The 23935-nt window shown below is 39.4% G+C and overlaps 1 protein-coding gene across 7 annotated transcripts in view; it reads right to left on the bottom strand.

The window, feature by feature from the left end:
• Positions 1–23935, bottom strand: part of CSNK1G1 (casein kinase 1, gamma 1) — a 156817-nt gene that overhangs the window by 43868 nt on the left and 89014 nt on the right. For all 7 annotated transcript variants that reach the window (XM_010840196.1, XM_010840195.1, XM_010840194.1 and 4 more), the window contains 2 exons: positions 5162–5313; positions 3588–3822 (listed from right to left, as the gene is read on the bottom strand). In XM_010840196.1, the coding sequence (XP_010838498.1) occupies positions 3588–3822; positions 5162–5313 (387 nt within the window). The remainder of the gene's footprint in view (positions 1–3587; positions 3823–5161; positions 5314–23935) is intronic.

Here is a 23935-nt window from a genome sequence, read left to right as displayed (position 1 = left end):
CAGTGGCCACAGGACTGGAAAAGGTCAGTGTTCATTCCAATCCCAAAGAAAGGCAATGCCAAAGAATGCTCAAACTACTGCACAAATGTACTCATCTCACACGCTAGTAAAATAATGCTCAAAATTCTTCCAGCCAGGCTTCAACAGTACGTGAACCATGAACTTCCAGATGTTCAAGCTGGATTTAGAAAAGGCAGAGGAACCAGAGATCAAATTGCCAACATATGATGGATCATCGAAAAAGCACCAGAGTTCCAGAAAAACATTTACTTCTGCTTTATTGACTATGCCAAAGCCTTTAACTGTGTGGACCACAACAAACTGTGGAAAATTCTGAAAGAGATGGGAATACCAGACCGCCTGACCTGCCTCCTGAGAAATCTGTATGCAGGTCAGGAAGCAACAGTCAGAACTGGACATGGAACAACAGACTGGTTCCAAATCAGGAAAGGAATGTGTCAAGGCTTTATACTGTCAGCCTGCTTATTTAAATTATACACAGAGTACATCACGTGAAATGCGAGCCTAGATGAAGGACAGCTGGAGTCAAGATTGCCGGGAGAAATATCAATAACTTCAGATATGCAGATGACACCACCCTTGTGGCAGAAAGCAACCAAGAACTGAAAAGCCTCTTGATGAGTGAAAAAGTTGGCTTAAAACTCAATATTCTGAAAACAAAGATCATGGTATCTGGTCCCACCACTTTATAGCAAATAGATGGAGAAACAGTGGAAACAGTAAGAGACTTTATTTTTGGGGGGGTCTCCAAAATTACTGCAGATGGTGACTGCAGCCATGAAATTAAAAGACGCTTGCTCCTTGGAAGAAAAGTTATCACCAACCTAGACTGCATATTAAAAAGCAGAGATATTACTTTGCCAACAAAGGTCTGTCTAGTCAAAGCTATGGTTTTTCCAGTAGTCATGTATGGATGTGAGAGTTGGACTGTGAAGAAGGCTGAGTGCCGAAGAATTGATGCTTTTGAACTGTGGTGTGGGAGAAGATCTTGAGAGTCCCTTGGACTGTAAGGAGATCCAACCAGTCCATCCTAAAGGAAATCAGTCCTGAATATTCACTGGAAGGACTGATGCTGAAGCTGAAACTCCAATACTTTGGCCCACTGATGCAAAGAGCTGACTCATTTAAAAAGACCCTGATGCTGGGTAAGATTGAAGGCGGGAGGAGAAGGGGATGACAGAGGATGAGATGGTTGGATGGCATCACCGACTCCGTGGACATGAGTTTGGGTAAACTCTGGGAGTTGGCAATGGACAGGGAGGCCTGGCGTGCTGCAGTCCATGGGTCGCAAAGAGTTGGACACGACTGAGTGACTGAACTGAACTGAACTGATAAAGGGTTCCTTTCAACCAGTCAGAAAGATGTGCTTGGTTTACCTGCATTGCAAGCTTGATTTTAGGTCAAATATATTTCGTTGAGGGAAAGGAGCCAGGCGACCCAGTGTCCTCACCCTAACTTCAAATATTAAGGAATATAAAATGGTCAGGTTTAATCAGTGGGAAGGTGAGTAATCTAATGCAGTAATGTCAGGTTTAGTGCTTCCCTTGTTTGTGCCATCGCAAAATTAACAGGCAATTCTCTTCAGTTCAATTGGAAAAGATACACTTCTTTTTTCCATTACAACATAAAAGAAGCTACACATTTGAAAACCAATAGGATTACAGTTCCTACAGAAACCTCTCTGAGTTTGAGACCATGGCCAGAGAGTTTAAAGGGCATGTGACAACCACCTATATGTATTCTCTATAATGGGGACATTACAGACAAATATGGTGACAGGCTGGATCTGACCTGAAAAAAAACCCTGGAACTCAGGAAGTCCACATGTGGAGCTAAATTCAAAAATTCCAGCAGAAACAGCTACACCGAGAGATAAAGGAACCCAGTCTGATGACAGTAGATGCTTAAAACATATTTTGTTGAATAAATGGTAACTACCATTATACAGTCTTTAGTATTATTAAGCAATATCCTAAACAGTTTATATGCATTACCTCACAGAACCCTATGCTATAAGGTACTATTAACATAAACATTTCAAGGCAGATGAGATAACTGATGGTGAAAGAGGAAGGTTATTGGCCCATACAAGTTTATTTTAAAAAGCCTGAATTTACATCCCCTTTTCTTAACTATTACATTGTACCTTAAACAAACAACACGGAATACATTTTTCTTATCTGTTCTTGCTTTTCCTGATAAGAATAAAAAAATCAGAACACAAATGCTGAGCCCAGGAAGCAGACATCAGAACAACTTCCAGACTGTCAGTGAAACCAAACGATCATGACTTTACTATGTACCACAGTCTCTCTCTTTGTGAAAAGGAAGGAAGAAGGGAATTCTGAGCACTCTGCAACAGAACCATGTTACATGTTATCACTCATTCAACCTGCAACACATCCTTGTGAAATATTACTCTATTTTTACAGGTCAGTTTCAGGGACAAGTTTTGGACAAGTTTGATACTTGTCCAAAGTGTCACCAATAAAAAGTGGCAGAGAACCTTCCAGTCTAATTTTAAACTATTATATTTAGTTATGTGAGAATATCCAGGTAGTTAGCAAAAAAATCCTGACAGCATTCATTTCAACTTAGGTTATATCACACTACTTGGTAATGTCATTTTTATTCTTCACTAGAATCCTCACCTGAATCTCTGAGTAGTGTACTCAATGAAGCAACTTTGTAGGTGCTTACATTAGTCTTTAAAATACTTACTGTGTAAATAGTTCATTAATATTTAAACACCTTATATAATGAGCTATATCTAGGAGTCTAACACTCTGTTTATATGTCTACTCTCTAGAGTGGTGATTTTCAAACATATCTTTTCAATCACCTTAGTACCTTTTCTTCACATAGAATCTTCCATGAAAGCCCAATATATAAAACAGACAAAAAGGGAAGCTTTCCTGGAGAAGCTGCTGAGGGCCCAGAGTCCTATCAACTAAGCCTTCCCACTGTTCCTTAGGCTTCTCTCACAAATACTCTCTCTGGACTAGTCTCTCTAACATGGAAGGCCTTCTGTTTTGACTAGAGCTTTTAGCAATATTTGTCCAAATTGTCTATCATGAGTAAAAAAAACTCAAGACTCATGGAAAAGCAAATGTATTTTCAATGAATATAAGACATAGGCTTTTCCTGGAAAAATGAGTCACGGAACTATGCACAGAGAACAGAAGCCTGGTCCATGTTTTAATGAAGTACCCTTCTCCAAAGATCAGCCTGATGGCCTTTTCAGGTTATATAGGGCGCCAGGTGTATGTAGCTATCAAACTCATCTCTAAACTTACCAAGATGCTATCACCTTAATTCAGTCATTAAAGTATCCACACTGCTGAAAAAATAGCACTAGGAAACAAAGAATTAAAAATCCTTAAGCTGTCAACAGGATACTGAGAAAGTCACTGACTTACCATCTTAATTTCTCAAGTATAAACATCACTTACCCTGTGAAGCAATAAGAATCACAAGTTGTAATGCACAGTGGGTACAAAAGTGTTTTGGGAATAAAAAGGTGTTTTAACAACCTGCCTCTTTCTTGGAGCTGAAAATAAACACACCTTTGCCAAGATGCGTGTTGATAGACATGTATCTTGCTGTTCCAGTTAAACTTTTGTGTTCCCTATAAGGTATATGTTTTTTGGTTTCAGGGTCAATGTATTCCTTGGCCAGTCCAAAGTCTATAATGTGTATAACATGCTCTTTCTTATTGCCTTGTCGACCGATCAGGAAGTTCTCTGGCTTGACATCTCGGTAGATGAGATTCTTTGAGTGGACATACTCCATTCGGGAAAGCTAAAAGAGAGAATGACAGTGATACAAATACTACTCTGAAGAAGCTTATTACAAAAATACTCCAAAACGTTTCCTTTTATCAGCTCAAAGTTGTAATTACTGAAATTAAAATAAAACTTATTTCTTCACCACCCAGAGTCACTTTACTCCTGTAAATCAGAACGTATTTTCTGATACTAATACATACATGACAAATATGAAGATAAAAGAGAGAAGAATAGTATGGTTCAGCTAAAGTGATAGTATACGGTTTTACTTCACGTGACAACTTGCAAATGGTGAACAGAATTAATGTTTTTATGTTACTGCAGAAGGAAAGCATTTGAGAGGCAAGAATCACTCCCAGGCAGGAAACAATGTGGTGGTGGCCTCTGAGGACAGATGCTGCTGCCTCCTTCACTTCCTGCCCACACCTTCCTATACGCTGTCTCTTTGTTGCAGAAATAAGGAAAGGGAGGCCCAGAGAAGCTGACTGAACTAATATCACAGAGCTAACTAACGGCGGAGGTAGGAGCATAGTTTTTATGAGTCCCAAATAAAACATGTTTTCAAATTTCATTAAGTTCATTTCTACCTTTAAATCATTTCTGCTTAGTATAGAAAGGGAGCTTGAGCATTTGAACTTTTTTCTAAAGTCAAGATCAGTTTTCTAACATTTCCAAGTCTTTTTTTTTTTTCATTTCCAAGTCTTTAAAGTGGGTGAGACCATCACCATTTCAGACTCACAGAGATGCATCTACATCCTTGTGCAGAGGGGCTGACAATCTTCTCAAAGCAACTGTCTTAACTGTTCCTTAAACTGGTATTGGTGTGGGATTTGGTAGGTGCTGAGAGACACAGCCTTAGCTGTGTTGGTCTCTGTGAGAACTAGAGGCCAGAGACCTAAGGCAGGTTCTTGGTCAACTCTGAAATCTGATTCTAGGGCAGTGGGTTATATTTTCCATCTCTTCTTGGATGCGATGGTAAGGAAAGAGAGAGGATGTGACAAAACTTTACTGTCATGTGTTTAAAACCTATAAATACAACCACCAAGAAGTTACCTGCATTTGAGCAACTGTCGCCGAATCACCCTCTTTCTCCCTGTATACCACCTGCGCTTCAGTTAAGGGCAGAGTATTGCTCCAAGGTGCAAACTCTTAAAATAGAGCAAACGGCAAATACAGTGTGACTTCTTGGGTTAACCCTTTTTGCCCCAGCCAGCTGTCTACAATGCCACCAAGCCAGGAAATGTGCATTCACAAGGTGTCACCAGAGCTGGTAAATGCCAACAGACACACAAGGATGCGGTTAGGAGACCTGCCCCTCCCCATCCCTACGCAGAAGAGCAACGCCAGCTTACCAACTGAATGGCTATCATTAACACAGTCTTCAAAGTAAAGGTCCGGTCACAGAGGTCAAACAAGTCCTCCAAGCTAGGGCCGAGAAGCTCCAGCACCATGGCGTTGTACTTCCCACACGGTCCAAAGTAATACACCTGTGGGAGACCTTCACCTGAAAGCAGAGGGAAAATGGGGTGCAGAGTGAGGGACCAAAGGCCAAAATATGACACAGCTGCATCAGCATGAAGCAGATCAAAAGGGAATACAACTTCTGAGATTTTCGTTTTCTTTCACAGTTCCTACCGGAGAACCTAAACTGAGCATGACAGCTTCAAAAGGAACTAGTAATGTGTGGGAAAGGCTAAGTCATTGCACAATATGTTCAAAATAAAGTAGTTATTTCATACCAAAGGCATTCCCACTGCTATGTAACAGAGAGAATAGTCCGTGGTCCACTGCTGGACTGGAGCATCAACTATTCTCCACCAAGAGTGCCCCAAAGTACACTATCACAAGTTTCAAAAAGACGACTCGTGAGCTCAAAGGCCAGGCTCACACACCTTGCTGCACTAGCCGGTCTCATGTGTACTCTGTGCTTACTGCCTAAACCACATGGAGATAGAGCTGTCTGTGACTGCGGCTCCGAGGAGAACCCAGACTGAAGGGGTGAGGTGACAGAGGGCGCAGCCTGGTCTTTTTCTCAGAGGGAGTCCCTGTAGCTTCCTGTTTTTTCTCAGTAGGAGCAATGTCAACAGGCTGGGTTTGGTTACTGATAAGTAATTATGAAAGGAAAAGGAATAAAAATACAAGGCTGGGCTTTCCCCAGATTTGAAATTCATAGTTACAAGAAGCCAAAATCTAGACATTCTCATCTAAGTGGCAACTTGTGAATGAATTTCCTCCTTAAAGTGTATTATAAATGAGACATCAATAAATATGTGCTAAATGGCACCATGTGAACTGTGGGTATGAATGAGACTACAGAACTAAAAAATCTGGTCCTTTGAGTGGGAACACTTCCATCTTAATACACTTATGTATACCGTGGTCTACACTTGTAAATGCTGCAGGTCACTGTATGCTCCTGCCTATGAGTTTTTCAGATAACAAGGTTCTCTCCATCTTGGCATTCTCTTTTCATTGTACAGGTGGAAAACTGGCAGAGGTAATTCTATCTGCTGCGATATGAACATCTGTGGCCCCTTCCCAAAATTCATATGTTGATGCTACAAATGCTACTAATGCCCAATGTGATTATTTTAAGACGTGTGGGCCTCTGGGAGGTGAGATCATGAAGGCAAGGCCTTCACGAGTGGGATTAGTGCCCTTAAGAAAGAGAACCCACAGAGCTCCCTAGCCACCTGCAGCCATGTGAGGACACAGCAGGAAGTTAGCAGTCTGCAACCCAGACGAGGGCCTTCAGCAGAACTTGACCACACTGGTATCATGATCTTGGACTTCCAGCTATTGGAACTGAGAAAAAAATTTTTCTGAGTTTATAAGTCACTCAGTCTGTGTTGTGTTACAGCAGCCCAAAGGAACTGAGACAATATCTAATCCTTAAAACTTTAACCCAATCAATATGCTTGTCCTTCTCTCCAGCACAGGTCTTGTATATTTGGAACTGGTACAAATCATTGCTACGATATGCGTCTATAATTATTTTGTGTGGTGCATCAGTCTATTTTATTCCATTGAAATACTAGACAACTTCTTTTTTAGTGTTTCTATCAGGTCATTCCTGGCTCATACTGTCTACTATAGTATACTCTGCTCCTACTAGCCCCATAAATATCCACTGAATTGCCCTGTGCTTGTTTTGATTCTCCCTTTCCCCAAAAAGTTGTCTTTTTCCCCCTGTTGTTTTAAGAACTCATCTTCAGCTCACTTAAAATATATAAAACCTAACAGCTGTTCCTGAGTCCTGCTGAGAAATCCAAAGCGGAACACTACCATAGAGATTTACTGCTTTAATTAATCAGACACATTGTAGACTGTGGTTTGGAGATCTTTTAAATGCTACATCCTATATAATAGCTTTTGATGTGATGAAAAATTGATTTTCCTAATATTATATTCTTCAAAATAGGTGGGGCAGATCTGTTGGTTGCCTGCCCAATATCCATTCCCTCCTTCTTTGTTAACAACAAAATATCTAATTCTTATCAACAGCAACTCAGCTAGTTATAACCTTCTAGTCTCCTTTGATAATAGGAATGGCAAGTGAGATGGAAACAGAAATTGTTAGATAGGGTGGTTCTAGAGAAGTTCTTTAAGGGAGCTGATTCAAGTTGGAGGTATGTGCCTTTGAGATGACTGAAGCTCCAGAAGCCATCTAGAACTATCAGACTCCTTGAAGATGTAGATATGGATGAAACAAAATTAGAAGAACCCATCCCTGATGACAGGGAAGCAACCACACCAATGCAAGGCTTCCATTCCCTTCTGGACTTTTTTAATCCAGAAGAAAAATCAATCTCTACCTTGACTGAACTACTGTTCTTTGTAATTTTTTTACAACCAAGTCTAATCCTAATTAATAAACATTCTACTCCTTTACTTGGTTAAACTGCAAACCCAGGCACAATATCCTCCTTCTGAAGTACAAGCTAAAAGTCAGGGCTGCGTAGAAATATAAAACTGGCATGATTTTCTAGACTTGCTGCCAATATTTAAGGATCAATTTAAAAATAAGACACATGGTCATCTTGTTCTTGACGATCTTTAGTACCAAATCTAGGCATCTCTTGTCAGAAATTTCCATGTTTACAAAGAAGCCACAAAAGCTTTCTGGGTGATGTCTATAATTTCTAACTGTGAGTAATGTCACTCGTAACTCCTGCCTAGAAATTTCAAAGATGTGAGGAGTTCCTGCGGGCTGTGTTACTGTTCCTTTTATTAAATACTTTGAATCTCATAATATCCCATTGGGCTTTGGGATGCTCAAGACAACTTCTGGATTACTGAGTTTTGGCCTTGAAGGCTTTTCTCAAAGATGGACTAGGTCCAAGATGCTAGTGTACAAAAGAACTCAAGTCAGAGTTGTGGATTTGGTTCTGCTCTAACTCTGAAAATTCTTTCACCTCTCTGCTCTGTTTCATCCATAAAGAGAAGGAGTTCAGACTGGTTCTCTCTCTCTTTTTTTTTTGGCTATGCCGTCCAGCATGTGGGATCTTTGTTACCCAACCAGGGATGGAACCTGCACCCCCCCACTTCCCCCGACTGGGTAAAAGCAGAGTCTTAACCACTGGACCACCAGAGAAGTTCCTAGTTCTTTTAAATCTATAATCGTGACTATAGCTAGGATTTCCTTCTAGCTATCTTATAGGTTTTTCTTTGTAAAGCCATACAACCAGTATAAATGAAAACTGTCTCCATGGACTATGTGTGGTACAAATTCAAATGTAAGCTGGTAATGGTAACTGGTAGTGGTACTCAACTGAAAGTGTGTCTATCAGAAACACCTCTAAAACTTTAAAAAATGGATACAGTGACATCACGTCAAACCTACCAAACCAGAATTTCTAGTAGTGGGTATAAGCAAAGTTCCACAGATAATTCAGAAGTGCAACCTCAGCTGGAAAACTCTGTATCTAGAGGGTAGAAAATAAAGGGCACTGCTTTGCTTTATGGCTAATATATTATGAAAATTCGGAAAACAATGACAGACTAATCTTTTTCAGAAGCTCTTTCTCATCAGAACAACTGGACTCAATACCTTTTGAAAGGAATCATTTTAAGGCTATTTGAAAGACTTGTTCTGGAGTTTATTAGGTATTATTGAGTATAAAAATCTCTTTGGAAGATGTAGTTGTAATTTATTAGAACCATCTGTACAGATAAACATGCGCTCACAAAAGTTTCAATCTGTGTCTGGTTTTACACATGACTACCCCTAAACTGGCCAGTGCTGGTGGTGAAAGACACAGGCCCACGAGAAAAATCTGCCTCTTTGGTCAGAGACAACTGCACAGTAATGATTGATCACCTGGGCTGTATTTAAATAAGAAATCCTGTATATTAGGTTTCACTCTACTTCTACAGAGCCATCTCTAATCCATTGTTTAAGAAATTTTTAATTAACCAATATTATGGTGTGAAATCACTCAATTCTTGGTATTTTAGAAATTAAGGAAGTATTATAATCTCTCATCTGCTCTGAAAATAAAAGCACTAATAAGGTCTCCTTCCTAAATTGGTCAGCTGCATAAAAGCTTGAAAATTAAAGAAGTAGATTCCACCTCTTCTGAAGGATTTACAACAGATATCACTCTAGTACCTTTAGCCATAGGCTAAATCTCTTCTAGAGCAAAACTTCAAGGCTATACCCACACTGCAGATGTTATCATGTATATTCTCAAAGGGAACTATGACATAGCTTTTCCATCCATCAGTAACATATTCTTATAACCTCTGCTGGACATATGGCCCACACATATATCAAGTTGCACAGGACAGGAAGCAAGGCATATAGCACTAAAGCTATTTTTCAATCTGTCATAAAGTCAACTTGGGTTAAACACTCCAAATCAAGGATAATGGCTTCTTTATCATCCAAGCTGTTACCTAAAAAGATTCCATAATGTATTATGAACAGTAACTACCCTAAGTAGAGATATTTTTAAATACACATCAGGCAGAGAACTGAAATAGAACCACCTTGAAGCTTTTGGTAATTTGATCACATTATTGCCTAATAATTAGCCTTTCATTCTTTTTGAAAAACTAAATTACCTAGCTGTGAAGCAAATTCAAATAAGTCTCATATGTACATTAATATCTGGATGTAAAAAAGTAATATCTATATTAATATTTCTATGAAAAAGTACATATATGTTGATGACTATCTTCTAAAGTTAGGGCTGGAAAAAAACCTTTAAGGACATAATGACCTCGGCAATTCCTTTTCTTTGTTTATACAGTTTGTTTTTTAATTTTTAAAGAAAATAGGATAGTTTTTCTCCAAACTTAAGCTGTCCTTGGTTCCACCGATGGTAGTGGCTTTTAGCACAGTTACCGAATGTTCCTTAATGTTTACTAGAGATCAGGGAATTACTGATATATAGGGAATAATTTAATATTATTATTACTATATATATGGGGATAGTAATAATAATATTAAATAAGTTCACTTAACAAGAAAGCAGAAAGAATAGGCAGATAAACATGATTATACTCCATAGGAAGAAATGAAAGGAGAAAATGAAAGCATACCCTTTAAAACTCAGAAAATATTAAAACAACAAAAACAATGCATTCTCACAAAAAACATGAGACATTACATGTGTTTTTCTTTTTAAAAGAAGAACAGAATCCCTCTCATTTCTCTGACTCTGAAAAAAAATGCCTTTTTACAATATGACGCAGTTCAACATATGAATCTATTCAAACTGCTGGTGTAATAACCAAAACAGTGAGACCCAGGATTAAAGAATCAGCATTATTTTGTCTTGTCTATAATGAAAAATGTTTTACAACCACCTTGTTCACAGGCCTCTTGGGAACTGGAATATCATTAGACATATGCTGCTACTGCTAAGTCACTTCAGTCGTGCCCGACTCTGTGCAACCCCATAGATGGCAGCCCACCAGGCTCCCCCGTCCCTGGGATTCTCCAGGCAAGAACACTGGAGTGGGTTGCCATTTCCTTCTCCAATGCATGAAAGTAAAAAGTGAAAGTGAAGTCACTCAGTCGTGTCCGACCCCCAGTGACCCCATGGAATGCAGCCCTCCAGGCTCCTCCATCCATGGGATTTTCCAGGCGAGAGTACTGGAGTGGGGTGCCATTGCCTTCTCTGATATGCTGCTAACAGCAGCTCAAATTTGTATGGTGGGAGAAGAGAAGGTGAGAGGCAAGAGCAGAGGAATAATCTCACAGAAATTGAGCTTTTACAGTTTCTCTATTACATACAGTTGTGTATGTACACAACTACAAAGGCGTTACCTCTCAAAGCAGGTTTCGAACTTTTGTTTAGTCAAAGGAATCAGGAAAAAGTCTAAGACATGACAGATATCTTCTGTAGCAGACTGCATCAAAGATAAAAAATGTTAAAGTGTGTTATGTATTGGGGGTGGGAGTGAAGGGTGGGGATCCTTTTTCTTTTCCAAAAGACTAGTAACTCAGTTCAGAACTGGTAAATTTATGGGATGAAAAGACCCAGTTTCTGAAAATTTACCACTTTATCCCTGTGATTAAGTTATGAAGACAGACTACTGAGTTCCAAAAGGTGAGAGATGACCAATTCTTCTTAATACACACCTGAACAATAACAACTGAAAAGTTAAGAAAGTTTAGCAAGCATTTAGAAGGAATAAGAAGGAAAAAATGAGACTACTCAAAGTACAATGAACCTCTTGCTGACAATTCTGCCCAACTCCCATTACACTTCCTTTGTCCATGAATCTGCCTTCCATATGAAGGTTTTTTGAAGGCAGTTGATTACAATATGTTAACTATGTGTTAATTATGTTTATTAGTGCCTAGTACCAGTCAAAGCATATGGTAGATAAGGGCAGAGTAAGTATTAATACCAAGTAAATATACAAACACAATTGTCTCCAAGTTTTAGACTCTTTTTTTTCTGGCCATGCTGCGAGACATGTGGGATCTTAGTTCCCCAACCAGGGATTGAACCCATGTCCCCTTCACTGGGAACGCAGAGTCTTAACCACCGGACCGCCAGGGAAGTCCCTAAACCACATGTCTTTTTGGTAAAGTTACTTTCCCTTCCTACATAGGCAGCTTAATTTGTCCTATTCACCTTCTTGGTTTCCAATATTTTTATATCAGTTCCATGAATACTATTTTACACCTTTGTATCATCTGTTCATCTTTCTATAGTTCTTGATTTTTGTAAATTTCAGTTCCTTATCTGGAAAAGGGGCTATCAGGGACATAAATTTTTTTAAATTGTAGAAGTGATATATAACTAATTTAAAATAAGTATAACAGCTAACCAAAAGTAGTACAGAAACACATGAATAAAAAGTATTCATACATAACAGATGATACACAGACACGTAATTAAAAATACTTTTCTGCAACTTCATTTTAAATTTAATATTATATAATGGACATTCTCCCTTATCAACATATAGCTGTACATTAAAAGCTATATCCTATCTCCCCCTATGATGTATCATATTTAAGTTTTCCTATACTGACGGACATTTAGGTTGTACCCATATATTTGTTACCAGAAATAGATATTACAGGGAATAGCTTTTGCTTGACACGTGTTATTTTCTTCCTTCTACTGATATCATCTTACTCTTCTGGGGTGAAAGCACCATTCCTTTACTGTTACTACTTGTGGGTAAAGCGGGGTCAAGCCATTTTCCACTGCCACCCCAAGGATATGACTCAAGCCAGATTAATTAGAAGATTCTATCCTCCTCCCCTACGGAACTGGGTCAAGAATAGGTGCTTAAACTATGCTGGTACAATGTGAGTAAGCTCTGGGACTTTGTGGAACTACTATAGGGAAGGAGGAGCAATTTCTGTCCAGCTTGATAACTAAACAGAAAGGAGCGTTGCCTGAAGCTATCAGAGACTACCGCATGAGAATAGGTAGATTACTTATCTGAGAATGAAATCAACACAGAGAAAGCAGAAATCAGAGAGACAGACAGACAAATGTACCACAAACTGGAGGACCAAGGACTGGTCCTGGCTTTGGCTAGCCTGAGGTCAGTCCTGCAGGCCAAGCAATTCTCTCCCCCAACTCCACCCACTCAATTAAGTAAGCTAGAACTCCATCAATTGAAAATGAAAATGTCTAGACAGAGACACATACTCATATGTAAAAATTCCTTGTGCCTACATCTGGGGGCATGAATACACATTATCTCTTGAGGGTGGATTCCTTGGAGAGGAAATGCTGAGTCAAGGGTCATGCTCATCTAAAACTTCAGTATATGCCGCCACATTGCCAAGTTTAAATCCTCTTTGGTTCCTAGTCTGTCTCCAGTGCTGGGCCTCTTTTCACATTTATCACTACTGTCCTAGGCCCAGGGAGTATTTAAAGATGTTTTCAGAATATGTCTTGACTCATTCTTCCCAAAGCCCCAGCACTAGGTTATCTCCTCTCTCATATGTAGCCACAACATGTTTGCAGGAGTCTCCTAGCCTTTGATCCAAATTATCACTGATATTTCAAAGTCAGGTGACTCTTCCCCCCCTACTATTTGTACAACACTACGATAAGAAATTTCCACTCAAAGCACATCCGTATCACAAAAGTATATTGACCATAAACTGCTTTAAAGCTTATTAATGTTTTTATATAGATCCTCCAATTTAATCCTAACAAATACACACAAGAATTACTACTCTCATTTTATGGGTAAGGAATTCATCTCAGGTCATACAGTGAGTGGTAGAGCCAAGACCAACCTCGCTCTGCCTCCAAGATTCAGACTCTTTTTTTTTTGGACGGGGGGTGGGGGTGGGGGGCGTTGTGCTTTGCGGCAGGTGGAAACTTAGTTCCCCGATCGAGACTGAACCTGTGTCCTCTGCACTGGCAGAACAGGGTCTTAACCACTGGACCGCCAGGAAGTTCCTCAGGCTCTTTTACTGTACTGAATATATCTATCTGCGCCCTAATGTCCACGGACATCTAGAATGACAGCAAGGACTACCAAGTAACATTACTTTGATAGGAGATTGATGATGTTGGGAAAGATTGAAGGGAAAAGGAGAAGGGGGTGACATAGGATGAGATGGTTGGATGGCATCACTGACTCAATGAACATGAGTTTGAGCAAATTCCAGGAGATGATGAAGGACAGGGAAGCCTGACGTGCTGCATTCTATGGGGTCGCAAAGAGTCAGATGTGACTTAGCGACTGAACAACAACAATAGATTCTGTGAAATGCAATCTGTGTATGAACCTAAGGGTCAATCACGAGACACTGATGATGTTTACAGGTTATAAACTCAAGTCATAAAGTATATTTTTCCTTAGAAAAGCACAGGTTAAGATTCTATCAAGAGTGCATTAGTAGTATTTTTCTAATGTAACTACAAAGTAGTCAATCTTTAAGCCTAATAAACACATCATTTAGGAATTCAGAGGGAAACCTGGCCTATGTTTAGATTAATACAGGAAGTACAGGCCAGTACTTAATCCAAGTGGGATGCTCAGTGTTCACTCAGTCGTGTCTGACTCTTTGCGACCCCATGGACTGTAGGTAGCACGTCAGGCTTCCCTGTCCTTCACCATCTCCGGGAGTTTGCTCAGACTCATGTCCATTGAGTCAGTGATGCCATCCAACCATCTCATCCTCTGTCAGCCCCTTCTCCTCCTGCCTTCAATCTTTCCCAAAATCAGCGTGTTTTCTAATGAGAAAGTTTTTCACATCAGGTGGCCAAAGTACTGGAGATTCAGCTTCAGCATCATTCTTTCCAATGAATATCCAGCATTGCTTTCCTTTAGGATTGACTGGTTTGATCTTGCAATCCGAGGGACTCTCAAAGAGTCTTCTCCAACACCATGGTTTGAAAGCATTAATTCTTTGGCACTCAGCCTTCTTTAAGGTCCAACTCTTACATCCATACATGAGTACTGAAAAAATCATAGCTTTGTCTATATGGATCTTTGTTGGCAAAGTAATGTCTCTGCTTTTTAATATGCTGTCTTGGTGTATCATACTTTTTCTTCTAAAGAGCATCTTTTAATTTCATGGCTGCAGTCACTATCCACAGTGATCTTGGAGGCCGAGAAAATAAAGTCTGTCACCGTTTCCATTGTTTCCTCATCTATCTGCCATGAAGTGATGGGACTAGATGCCATGATCTTAGTTTTCTGAATGATGAGTTTTAAGCCAGCTTTTTCACTCGCCTCTTTTACTTTTATCAGGATGCTCTTTAGTTCCTCTTCCCTTTCTGCCATAAGGGTGGTGTCATTTGCATATCTGAGATTGATAATTTCTCTCAGCAATCTTGATTCCAGCCTGTGCTTCATCCAGCCAGCATTTCGCATGATGTACTCTGCATATAAGTTAAATAAGCAGGGTGACAATATACAGCCTTTCCCAATTTGGAACCAGTCTGTTGTTTCATTTTGGGTTCAAACTCTTACTTCTTAATCTGCGTACAGATTTCTCAGGAGACAGGTAAGGTGGTCTGGTATTCGCATCTCTTCAAGAATTTTCTATAGCTATCACCCTCTTTAAAAAGCCTTCCCTGTTTCCCATAATTAGAAACCATTTTTCCCTTCAGAACTTCCATATAATTTTATACGTAAATTTAAAAAATAACGTTCCATTGTTCTGGTCTGCATTATAGTTACTTGCATATCTTAGGGAGCTCCTTGAGAGTAGTACAACAATGTCTTACAGAAAATATGAAAATAAACATTACGTTTTCCTTCCAATAGGCAGTGACTATGTTTTTTATTATATAACTCTGTGGCTCTTTACTCACTGTAAGTGTTATGGACACAGCTGATGCTGAGTTCTTGCTAGTGAAAATATCATCTCCTTGCACAATGACTAAAGTAATTATTAGTAAGAGACTCTACAGGTTGGTAAGAAAAGTTGAATTAAAGCAATATAAATTATAAAGAAAGAGGAAAAAAATGTAGAGAAAAGTTCAAAGTGTGTCAGACTGTTGAAAGCACAAAAGAGTGCAAAGGGGCACAGAGCTGACACACACTTCTTTTAAGTGGGCGGAATATAAATTACTTAGAAGTCATTGAAAGAACAAGAAAATATTACTCACATATGTTAAAACTTAATCTTTTTGTTGGTTTCTGTCTTAAGTATGCTTATAGATACAAATATGCTACAAATACAAAAAGGCTTACTAGCAACAGAATTATTTTGATAATAGGTGTGAGGCATTATCTTTATGCAGTCTGTTACTGGAATTTAAGGAAAATATTCTCTCTCACAATGACACTGAGAGATACTGGAAAGGAATTCACTGAGTTTTAATATAATACAGTAGACACATGCTTTTCACCTTCTCATAACCCACAGGAATAATTCACTTCAACAACTCATCTCTTTCATTTGATAGTAATCCATAGCTTTGAGGATGCTAAATGTTACCTTCCTTCTTAATAATTAACCTTGACAAACTGTGAGTTAAGGAGGGGGAGTCACTGAGGGCTGTGGTGAGTCCTGTGATGGCCACCGAGACTTCTGTCCTTGCCTTCCTTCCATAGGTATTTTCTAAAGGCAATCACGAAACTATTCTTAATGTCTGGAGAATATGCAAGGAAGAGAAACATGCAAGTACATAGTAAGACAGGTATCTGTAAAGACAGAAAAGTAAAGTATAACCTAGAATTAAACGGAGGAAACAGCATCACAAACTTAAGGGTCTGTGCTGACTTCTAAGCAAGCTTTGGACAGGCTTTGGAGCTTGACTGTTTCCAAACCTTTGCCTGCAAGAGCACTGTAACCGTTTTCTGGAACCAACCACCACACTCCAGCCCAGGCCATGAACACGTAAGTGACTTGGGTCTATTTTCAGAATTTCGCCTTCTATTTTTCAGGAAGATCCTTAAAAGAAGTCAAAATCCAAGTACCAATTCTGAGCAAATATCTCTCCCAGTTCTGTACTTTGCAAAACAATGCACTGAAAAGGTGTTAGTACTGTGTGTAACTGTGAGGTGCATGCAGGCTGCATAATTTCTATAATAAACTCACAACACTCTATTTGCAATTAAAGAAATTACTGGCTCAACAAGTCTTCATCAGCAAAATATCTAAAACAGAAGTGGTGCTTTTTTTTTCTCCAGGAGGCGGACAAATTTTACATATGTATTGTAACTAGAGGTAATTACTTCTATGCCTCAAGTGACTCAGAGCTATTTGAGAGTTTTAAAGAGCAGACAAGGGCCACAGGGGTTTGGCCCCAACAGATAAGCAAGCATATGAGAAATGTCTCAATGCTTTAAACCACTGAAAAAAACACGCAAAGGACACACAACCAAAGAATTAATCCTAGTCCAGAAATGTACTTGGGTATTGAGTTTCAGAAATATCAGTTCCTTTTTATGGCAAACTAGTGTAGCTAGTTAATAAAAGTTAAAAGTCATGATGGTTTATCCTTGGAAAAATGGAAAGAAATTCATTGTACTATCACAACTAAATTAGCTCCATTAAAGACCAGAAAATTCGTACAGAGTATGACAATTACACCTTTCCAAGCCCAGTAAATGAAAACAATCCTTTCTATTTTTTCTGCACAAAATTAACAATTTACTACAGATTGGATTTATGCTGTAACATCAATGAAGCATTTAAATGTCCTTAAAAAAAAGATTTATTATATATTGGCTGTGCTGGGTCTTCACTACTGCGTACAGGGCTTTCTGTAGTTGCAGAATGGGGGCTACTCTTCGTTGCGGTGTGAAGGCTTCTCTTGCTGCGGAGCATGGATCCAGGCAGCAGGCTCAGTAGTTGCAGTGCATGGGCTTAGCTGCTCCGCGACATGGGGGATCTTCCTGGACCAGAGATCCAGTCCATGTCCCTTGCACTGGCAGGTGGATTCTTAGCCACCGGACCACCAGGGAAGTCCAAAATGCCATTTTAAAATGTTTTCCGGACAACATAGGTGGATTTGGAAATTCACATGCATGCATACAGACTCTTTCAGAGGAAAAGATGACAAGCACGACACACTGGCCCTTGTCTGAAGTTTGCTCCATATACAGAGGGTATTTTAAAAACTAAAATATAGGCTATTTACAACGTTGTGTTAGTTTCTGCTGTATAGCAAAGTGATTCAGTTATACATACACATACATTCTTTTCTGTATTTTTCCACCACTTACCGTAATGACACTGAATATAGTGCTGTACAGTAGGACCTTGTAGGACCTCCATCATATATAAACTAGTTTGCATCTGCTAATCCTAAACTCCCATCCATCCCTCCCCCACACCGCCTCCCCCTTGGCAGTCACAAGTCTGTTCCCTATGTCTATGAGTCAGTTTCAAGACAGAGATGCTTTTCACATAGCCACCTCAGGCACTTGCCTGACTCACCAACTCAAGCACACTTTGGTATTTGGGTTCTTCTCCCCGAGAGGGACAACAGTGACACTGCTGCTGCTCCTTCTGCAAAGTATGTTCAATACACTCAGGTATTTCCAAACATCCTCCTCACCCTTTACCCAGGGCACAGGACTTTAACTTTTTAAAATCTGAGGCCTCTGCTGTTGCCCCAATGGTTACTTATTTCAAATATGCCACTCATGCTGAAAGGAGCAGGCTTTCGAAGGGTCGAAGTTTGGCAGAAATGGCTTTAAATTCATCATTCCACGTTGGTGTGTTTAGAGATTTAGTATAAAAACAAGACAAAAAGATGAATCAAATCTGTACAGTTTATATTGTTTCATATTTTGTAAATTCTATATTAAAAGCATGCTATACATATATTAAAATATCAGTGTTTCAGACCCCTCTAAGTATAAGAAGATTGGTCTCTTTTAACATAGGCCCAAAGAAGGCATTTCTCTTAAGATTATTCTTTTCCAACAAGCATATGATAAGTATAATAAACACAGATACAATCAGCTGTGAAAGAAGCAATTCTCTTTCTGAGAGTACTCACTGCCCTTTGCTAGGACATCACACGGTTGTTGTTTATAGACTCTAATCCGCACTTTGAGAATCTCAGTATGTTGAAATGTCTCAAGGCAAAACGCTTTGCTTTCTAGCAACTAGTACATGAACAGTAAAAATGTATGGTCTGTGAGTCCACTGTTCTCTTGCATACTGTCAACTGCTTTCTCCCAGTTCTTGAGCCACATTCTTAGAGAGCGTGCTCTATGCTGAGAGGTGTAGTCCATGTGATCCTCTGCCTCCTTATCAGAGCATAGGAATCTGGATTGAAAAGCTACTCCAAACTGAGTCAGTGAGTCTCTTTCCTTGTTGTTGCTGTTTAGTTACTAAGTCATGTCCAACTCTTTTGCGACCCCAAGGGCTGCAGCTGCAGCCTACCAGGATCCTCTGTCTATGGGAATTTTGTCACTTCCTTCTCCAGGAGATCTTCCTGACCCAGGGATCAAACCTGCATCTCCTGCACTGGCAGGTACATTCTTTACCACTAAGCCACCTGGGAAGTCTCTTTCCTAGGAACTTCCAACTGAGACAAAGAACTTCAGTCACTCTCTGCTGGTGCTTAAATGGAGAAGAGCTACATAAAAGGATCTTTCCATCAACTGTAAGGAGAAGCAGAGAAGGCTGATAATACAGAGAAAACGAAGAGTTCTCACAGAAGCCAAGGCAAAAGGTTTTACAACCCTAAGCAGAAGAAGGGTCAAATATAGTGTCAGAGTCCAGAAGAGTTAGATAGAAGGCCAGAAGTAGTGAGTGATCTCTGTTCGTTTCCAAGGCAAACATCATGGTAATCCAAGTCTATGCACTGATCAGAAATGCTGAAGAAGCTGAAGTTGAATGGTTCTATGAAGATCTACAAGACCTTCTAGAATTAACACCCAAAAAAGATGCCCTTTTCATTATAGTAGACTGGAATACAAAAGTACAAAGTCAAGAAACACCTGGAATAACAGGCAAATTTGGCCTTGGGAGTACAGAATGAAGTAGGGCAAAGGCTAATAGAGTTCTGCCAAGAAAATGCACTGGTCATAGCAAACACCCTCTTCCAACAACACATGAGAAGACTCTAAACATTGACATCACCAGATGGTCAACACCAAAATCAGACTGATTATATTCTTTGCAGCCAAAGATGGAGAAGCTCTGTACCGTCAGCAAAAACAAGACCAGGAGCTGACTATGGCTCAGATCATGAACTCCTTATTGCCAAATTCAGACTGAAATTGAAGAAAGTAGGGAAAACCACTAGACCACTCAGGTATGACCTAAATCAAATCCCTAACAATTATACAGTGAAAGTGAGAAACAGATTTAAGGTATTAGATCTGATAGAGTGCTTGAAGAACTATGGACAGAGGTTCGTGACATTGTACAAGAGATAGGGAGCAAGACCATTCCCAAGGAAAAGAAATGCAAAAAAGCAAAATGGCTGTCTGAAGAGGCATTACAAATAGCTGTGAAAAGAAGAGAAGCAAAGAGCAAAGGAGAAAAGGAAAGATATACCCGTTTGAATGCAAAGTTCCAAAGAATAGCAAGGAGAGATAAGAAAGCCTTCCTCAGTGATCAGTGCAAAGAACTAGAGGAAAACAACAGAATGGGAAAGAGTAGAGATCTCTTCAAGAAAATCAGAGATATCAAGGGAACATTTCATGCAAAGATGGGCTCGATAAAGGACAGCAATGGTATGGACCTAACAGAAGCGGAAGATATTAAGAAGAGGTGGCAAGAATACACAGAAGAACTGTACAAAAAAGATCTTCATGACCCAGATAACCACAATGCTGTGATCATTCACCGAGAGCCAAACATCCTGGAATGCAAAGTCAAGTGGGACTTAGGAAGCTTCACCACGAACAAAGCTAGTGGAGGTGATGGAATTCCACTTGAGCTATTTCAAATCCTAAAAGATGATGCTGTGAAAGTGCTGCACTCAATATGCCAGCAAATTTGGAAAACTCAGCAGTGGCCACAGGACTGGAAAAGGTCAGTGTTCATTCCAATCCCAAAGAAAGGCAATGCCAAAGAATGCTCAAACTACCACACAACGGCACTCATCTCACAAGGATGAGTAAAGTAATGCTAGTAAAGTAATGCTCAAAATTCTCCAAGCCAGACTTCAGCAATACACGAATCACGAACTTCCAGATGTTCAAGCTAGTTTTAGAAAAGGCAGAGGAACCAGAGATCAAATTGCCAACATCTGTTGGATCATCGAAACAGCAAGAGAGTTCCAGAAAAACATCTATATCTGCTTTATTGACTATGCCAAAGCCTTTGACTGTGTGGATCACAATAAACTGTGGAAAATTCTGAAAGAGATGGGAATACCAAACCACCTGACCTGCTTCCTGAGAAATCTGTATGCAGGTCAGGAAGGAACAGTTAGCACTGGACATGGAACAACAGTCTGGTTGTTGTTCCAGGAAAAGGAGTACATCAAGGCTGTATATTGTCACCCAGCTTATTTAACTTATATGCAGAGTACATCATGAGAAATGCTGGACTGGAAGCACAAGCTGGAATCAAGATTGCCGGGAGAAATATCAATAACTTCAGATATGCAGATGACACCACCCTTATGGCAGAAAGTGAAGAAGAAGTAAAGAGTCTATTGATGAAAGTAAAAGAGGAGATTGAAAAAGTTGGCTTAAAGCTCAACATTCAGAAAACTAAGATCATGGCATTCAGTCCCATCACTTTATGGCAAATAGATGGGGAAACAGTGGCTGACTTTATTTTTCTGGGCTCCAAAATCACTACAGATGGTGACTGCAGCCATGAAATTAAAAGATGCTTACTCCTTGGAAGAAAAGTTATAACCAACCTAGATAGCATATTAAAAAGCAGAGACATTACTTTGCCAACAAAGGTCTGTGTAGTCAAGGCTATGGTTTCTCCAGTAGTCATGTATGGATGTGAGAGTTGGACTGTGAAGAAAGCTGAGGGCTGAAGAACTGATGCTTTTGAACTGTGGTGTTGGAGAAGACTCTTGAGAGTCCCTTGGACTGCAAGGAGATTCAACCAGTCTATCCAAAAGGAAATCAGTCCTGAATATTCATTGGAAGGACTGATGTTGAAGCTGAAGCTCCAAGACTTTGGCCACTTGATGCGAAGAGCTGACTCACTGGAAAAGACCCTGATGCTGGGAAAGACTGAAGATGAGAGGAGAAGGGGACGTCAGAGGATGAAATGGTTTGATGGCATCACCGACTCAATGGACATGAGTTTGAGTAAAGTCCGGGAGCTGGTGATAGACAGGGAGGCCTGGCGTGCTGCAATCCATGGGGTCACAAAGAGTGGGACACAACTGAGCGATTGAACCGAACTGTTCCTAAAAGCTTTCTAAGTGCTTTGTTCCAATCCCTAGTGAGACCTGAATATTTCCTTCCTCAGTTACATAGTCTATATCCCTATGATTTTTCAGCAAATCCTCATTTAGAATCACAGCCAATTGCAGTAGATTATTATTTGCAATCAAATGATGTTTACCAATACACACATATAATTGTTTCTTTTCCTCTTCTTTAACCATCACTTGCTAAACACTATGTGCAAGACACTACACTAGATGTTTAAGGGAAGAAAGGAAAAAAGAAAGGTAAGTAAGACAGAGACTTTCTCCTTAGTGAGCTTACAGACAGAAAATAGAGAAGTAAACATCTAACATAGCACTAGGTTGAGTCTTTCATAAAAATTAGCAAAAAGGAAGAGTGTGATGTGGAATGGCGTAAGCACCAAACCCACTTACTTTAATGATATATACTTGGCCAGAAAAAATTTAAGCAATTAAAAAAATAAGCAGAGTATTTTGCATATGTGTACCTTATTACATGAACTCTGCAGCACTGCATATACTACAGATTCATACCATTCAGTACACATTTTTCCAAGGAGTACATATTTACTGAGCATGATTATACACACAAATCCAATTAGACTACACTCTATACTCCATGGGCAATTTAAGAGATTTTTCAAGGCTATCTTTGACTATATGTGATTTTCACCTGTGTGCTAACTTTAGCTCCTAACTTCACATGTGACTACACTGTGTTCAACAATTGGTTTCCTTAGAGAAGCTGTCATCCTTGAAATTCTAGCTTTTAAATTAAATAAAATTGATCTGTGATAGCTGGTGGTCTAGTTATTGACTAATTATTATCTCTCAAATCCATACTCGATGATAATGTTACAAGAACATCAGCAGTCTTTGAAACTTACTCCTTCCCACTTGATAAACAGATTGCCATCTTATATTGAAACTAGAAAAATTTTAATGAAAAAATTTTTATATATAAAAATACTAAGGAAGTACACATCAGGATAGTAGTTGTGAGTAGAGGGAGTGACTCTTTTACATATTTCTCCAAACCTTCAATGATATTGGTTTTCTTCATAATTTATAAAAAAAATTTTTTTTCCTATGGGCAAGCTGCACACAGATAGTTGTAAATTCCTTCTTTAAAGTTACTTTCTTTTTAGGTAGCAGAGTAAGAGATCTTTCCTGAACTATAACTGCTGAAAGTGAAGCCAAGCAAAAAGTTGACAAGTTATAACAACTGGTTCAATGTGATTGAGTCCAAATAATTCTCAACTGCTGATGGGCCATTTATGTATGAAGATGTGCAATGATACAGCCATTATATTGATGAGAACCATACACACTCTCTACCTTTAAAGAACTTAAATTCTAAAACTTTTGCCAGGCAGTTCTTGGATGTTCTGAGTTTTCAATTAATAGTGGATATATATGTATCACTACGAACAAAGCTGGTGGAGGTGATGGAATTCCAGTTGAACTATTTCAAATCCTGAAAGATGATGCTGTGAAAGTGCTGCACTCAGTATGCCAGCACATTTGGAAAACTCAGCAGTGGCCACAGGACTGGAAAAGGTCAGTGTTCATTCCAATCCCAAAGAAAGGCAATGCCAAAGAATGCTCAAACTATCGCACAATTGTACTCATCTCACACGCTAGTAAAGTGATGCTTAAAATTCTCCAAGCCAGGCTTCAGCAATACATGAACTGTGAACTTCCAGATGTTCAAGCTAGTTTTAGAAAAGGCAGAGGAACCAGAGATCAAATTGCCAACATCTGCTGGATCATCAAAAAAGCAAGAGAACTCCAGAAAAACATCTATTTCTGCTTTATTGACTATGCCAAAACCTTTGACTGTGTGGATCACAATAAACTGTGGAAAATTCTGAAAGAGAT

The sequence above is a fragment of the Bison bison genome, unplaced genomic scaffold (assembly GCF_000754665.1).
Source record: "Bison bison bison isolate TAMUID 2011002044 unplaced genomic scaffold, Bison_UMD1.0 scf7180017864142, whole genome shotgun sequence".
Classification (NCBI taxonomy): Eukaryota; Metazoa; Chordata; class Mammalia; order Artiodactyla; family Bovidae; genus Bison; species Bison bison.
This window is presented reverse-complemented; position numbering and strand designations above follow the sequence as displayed.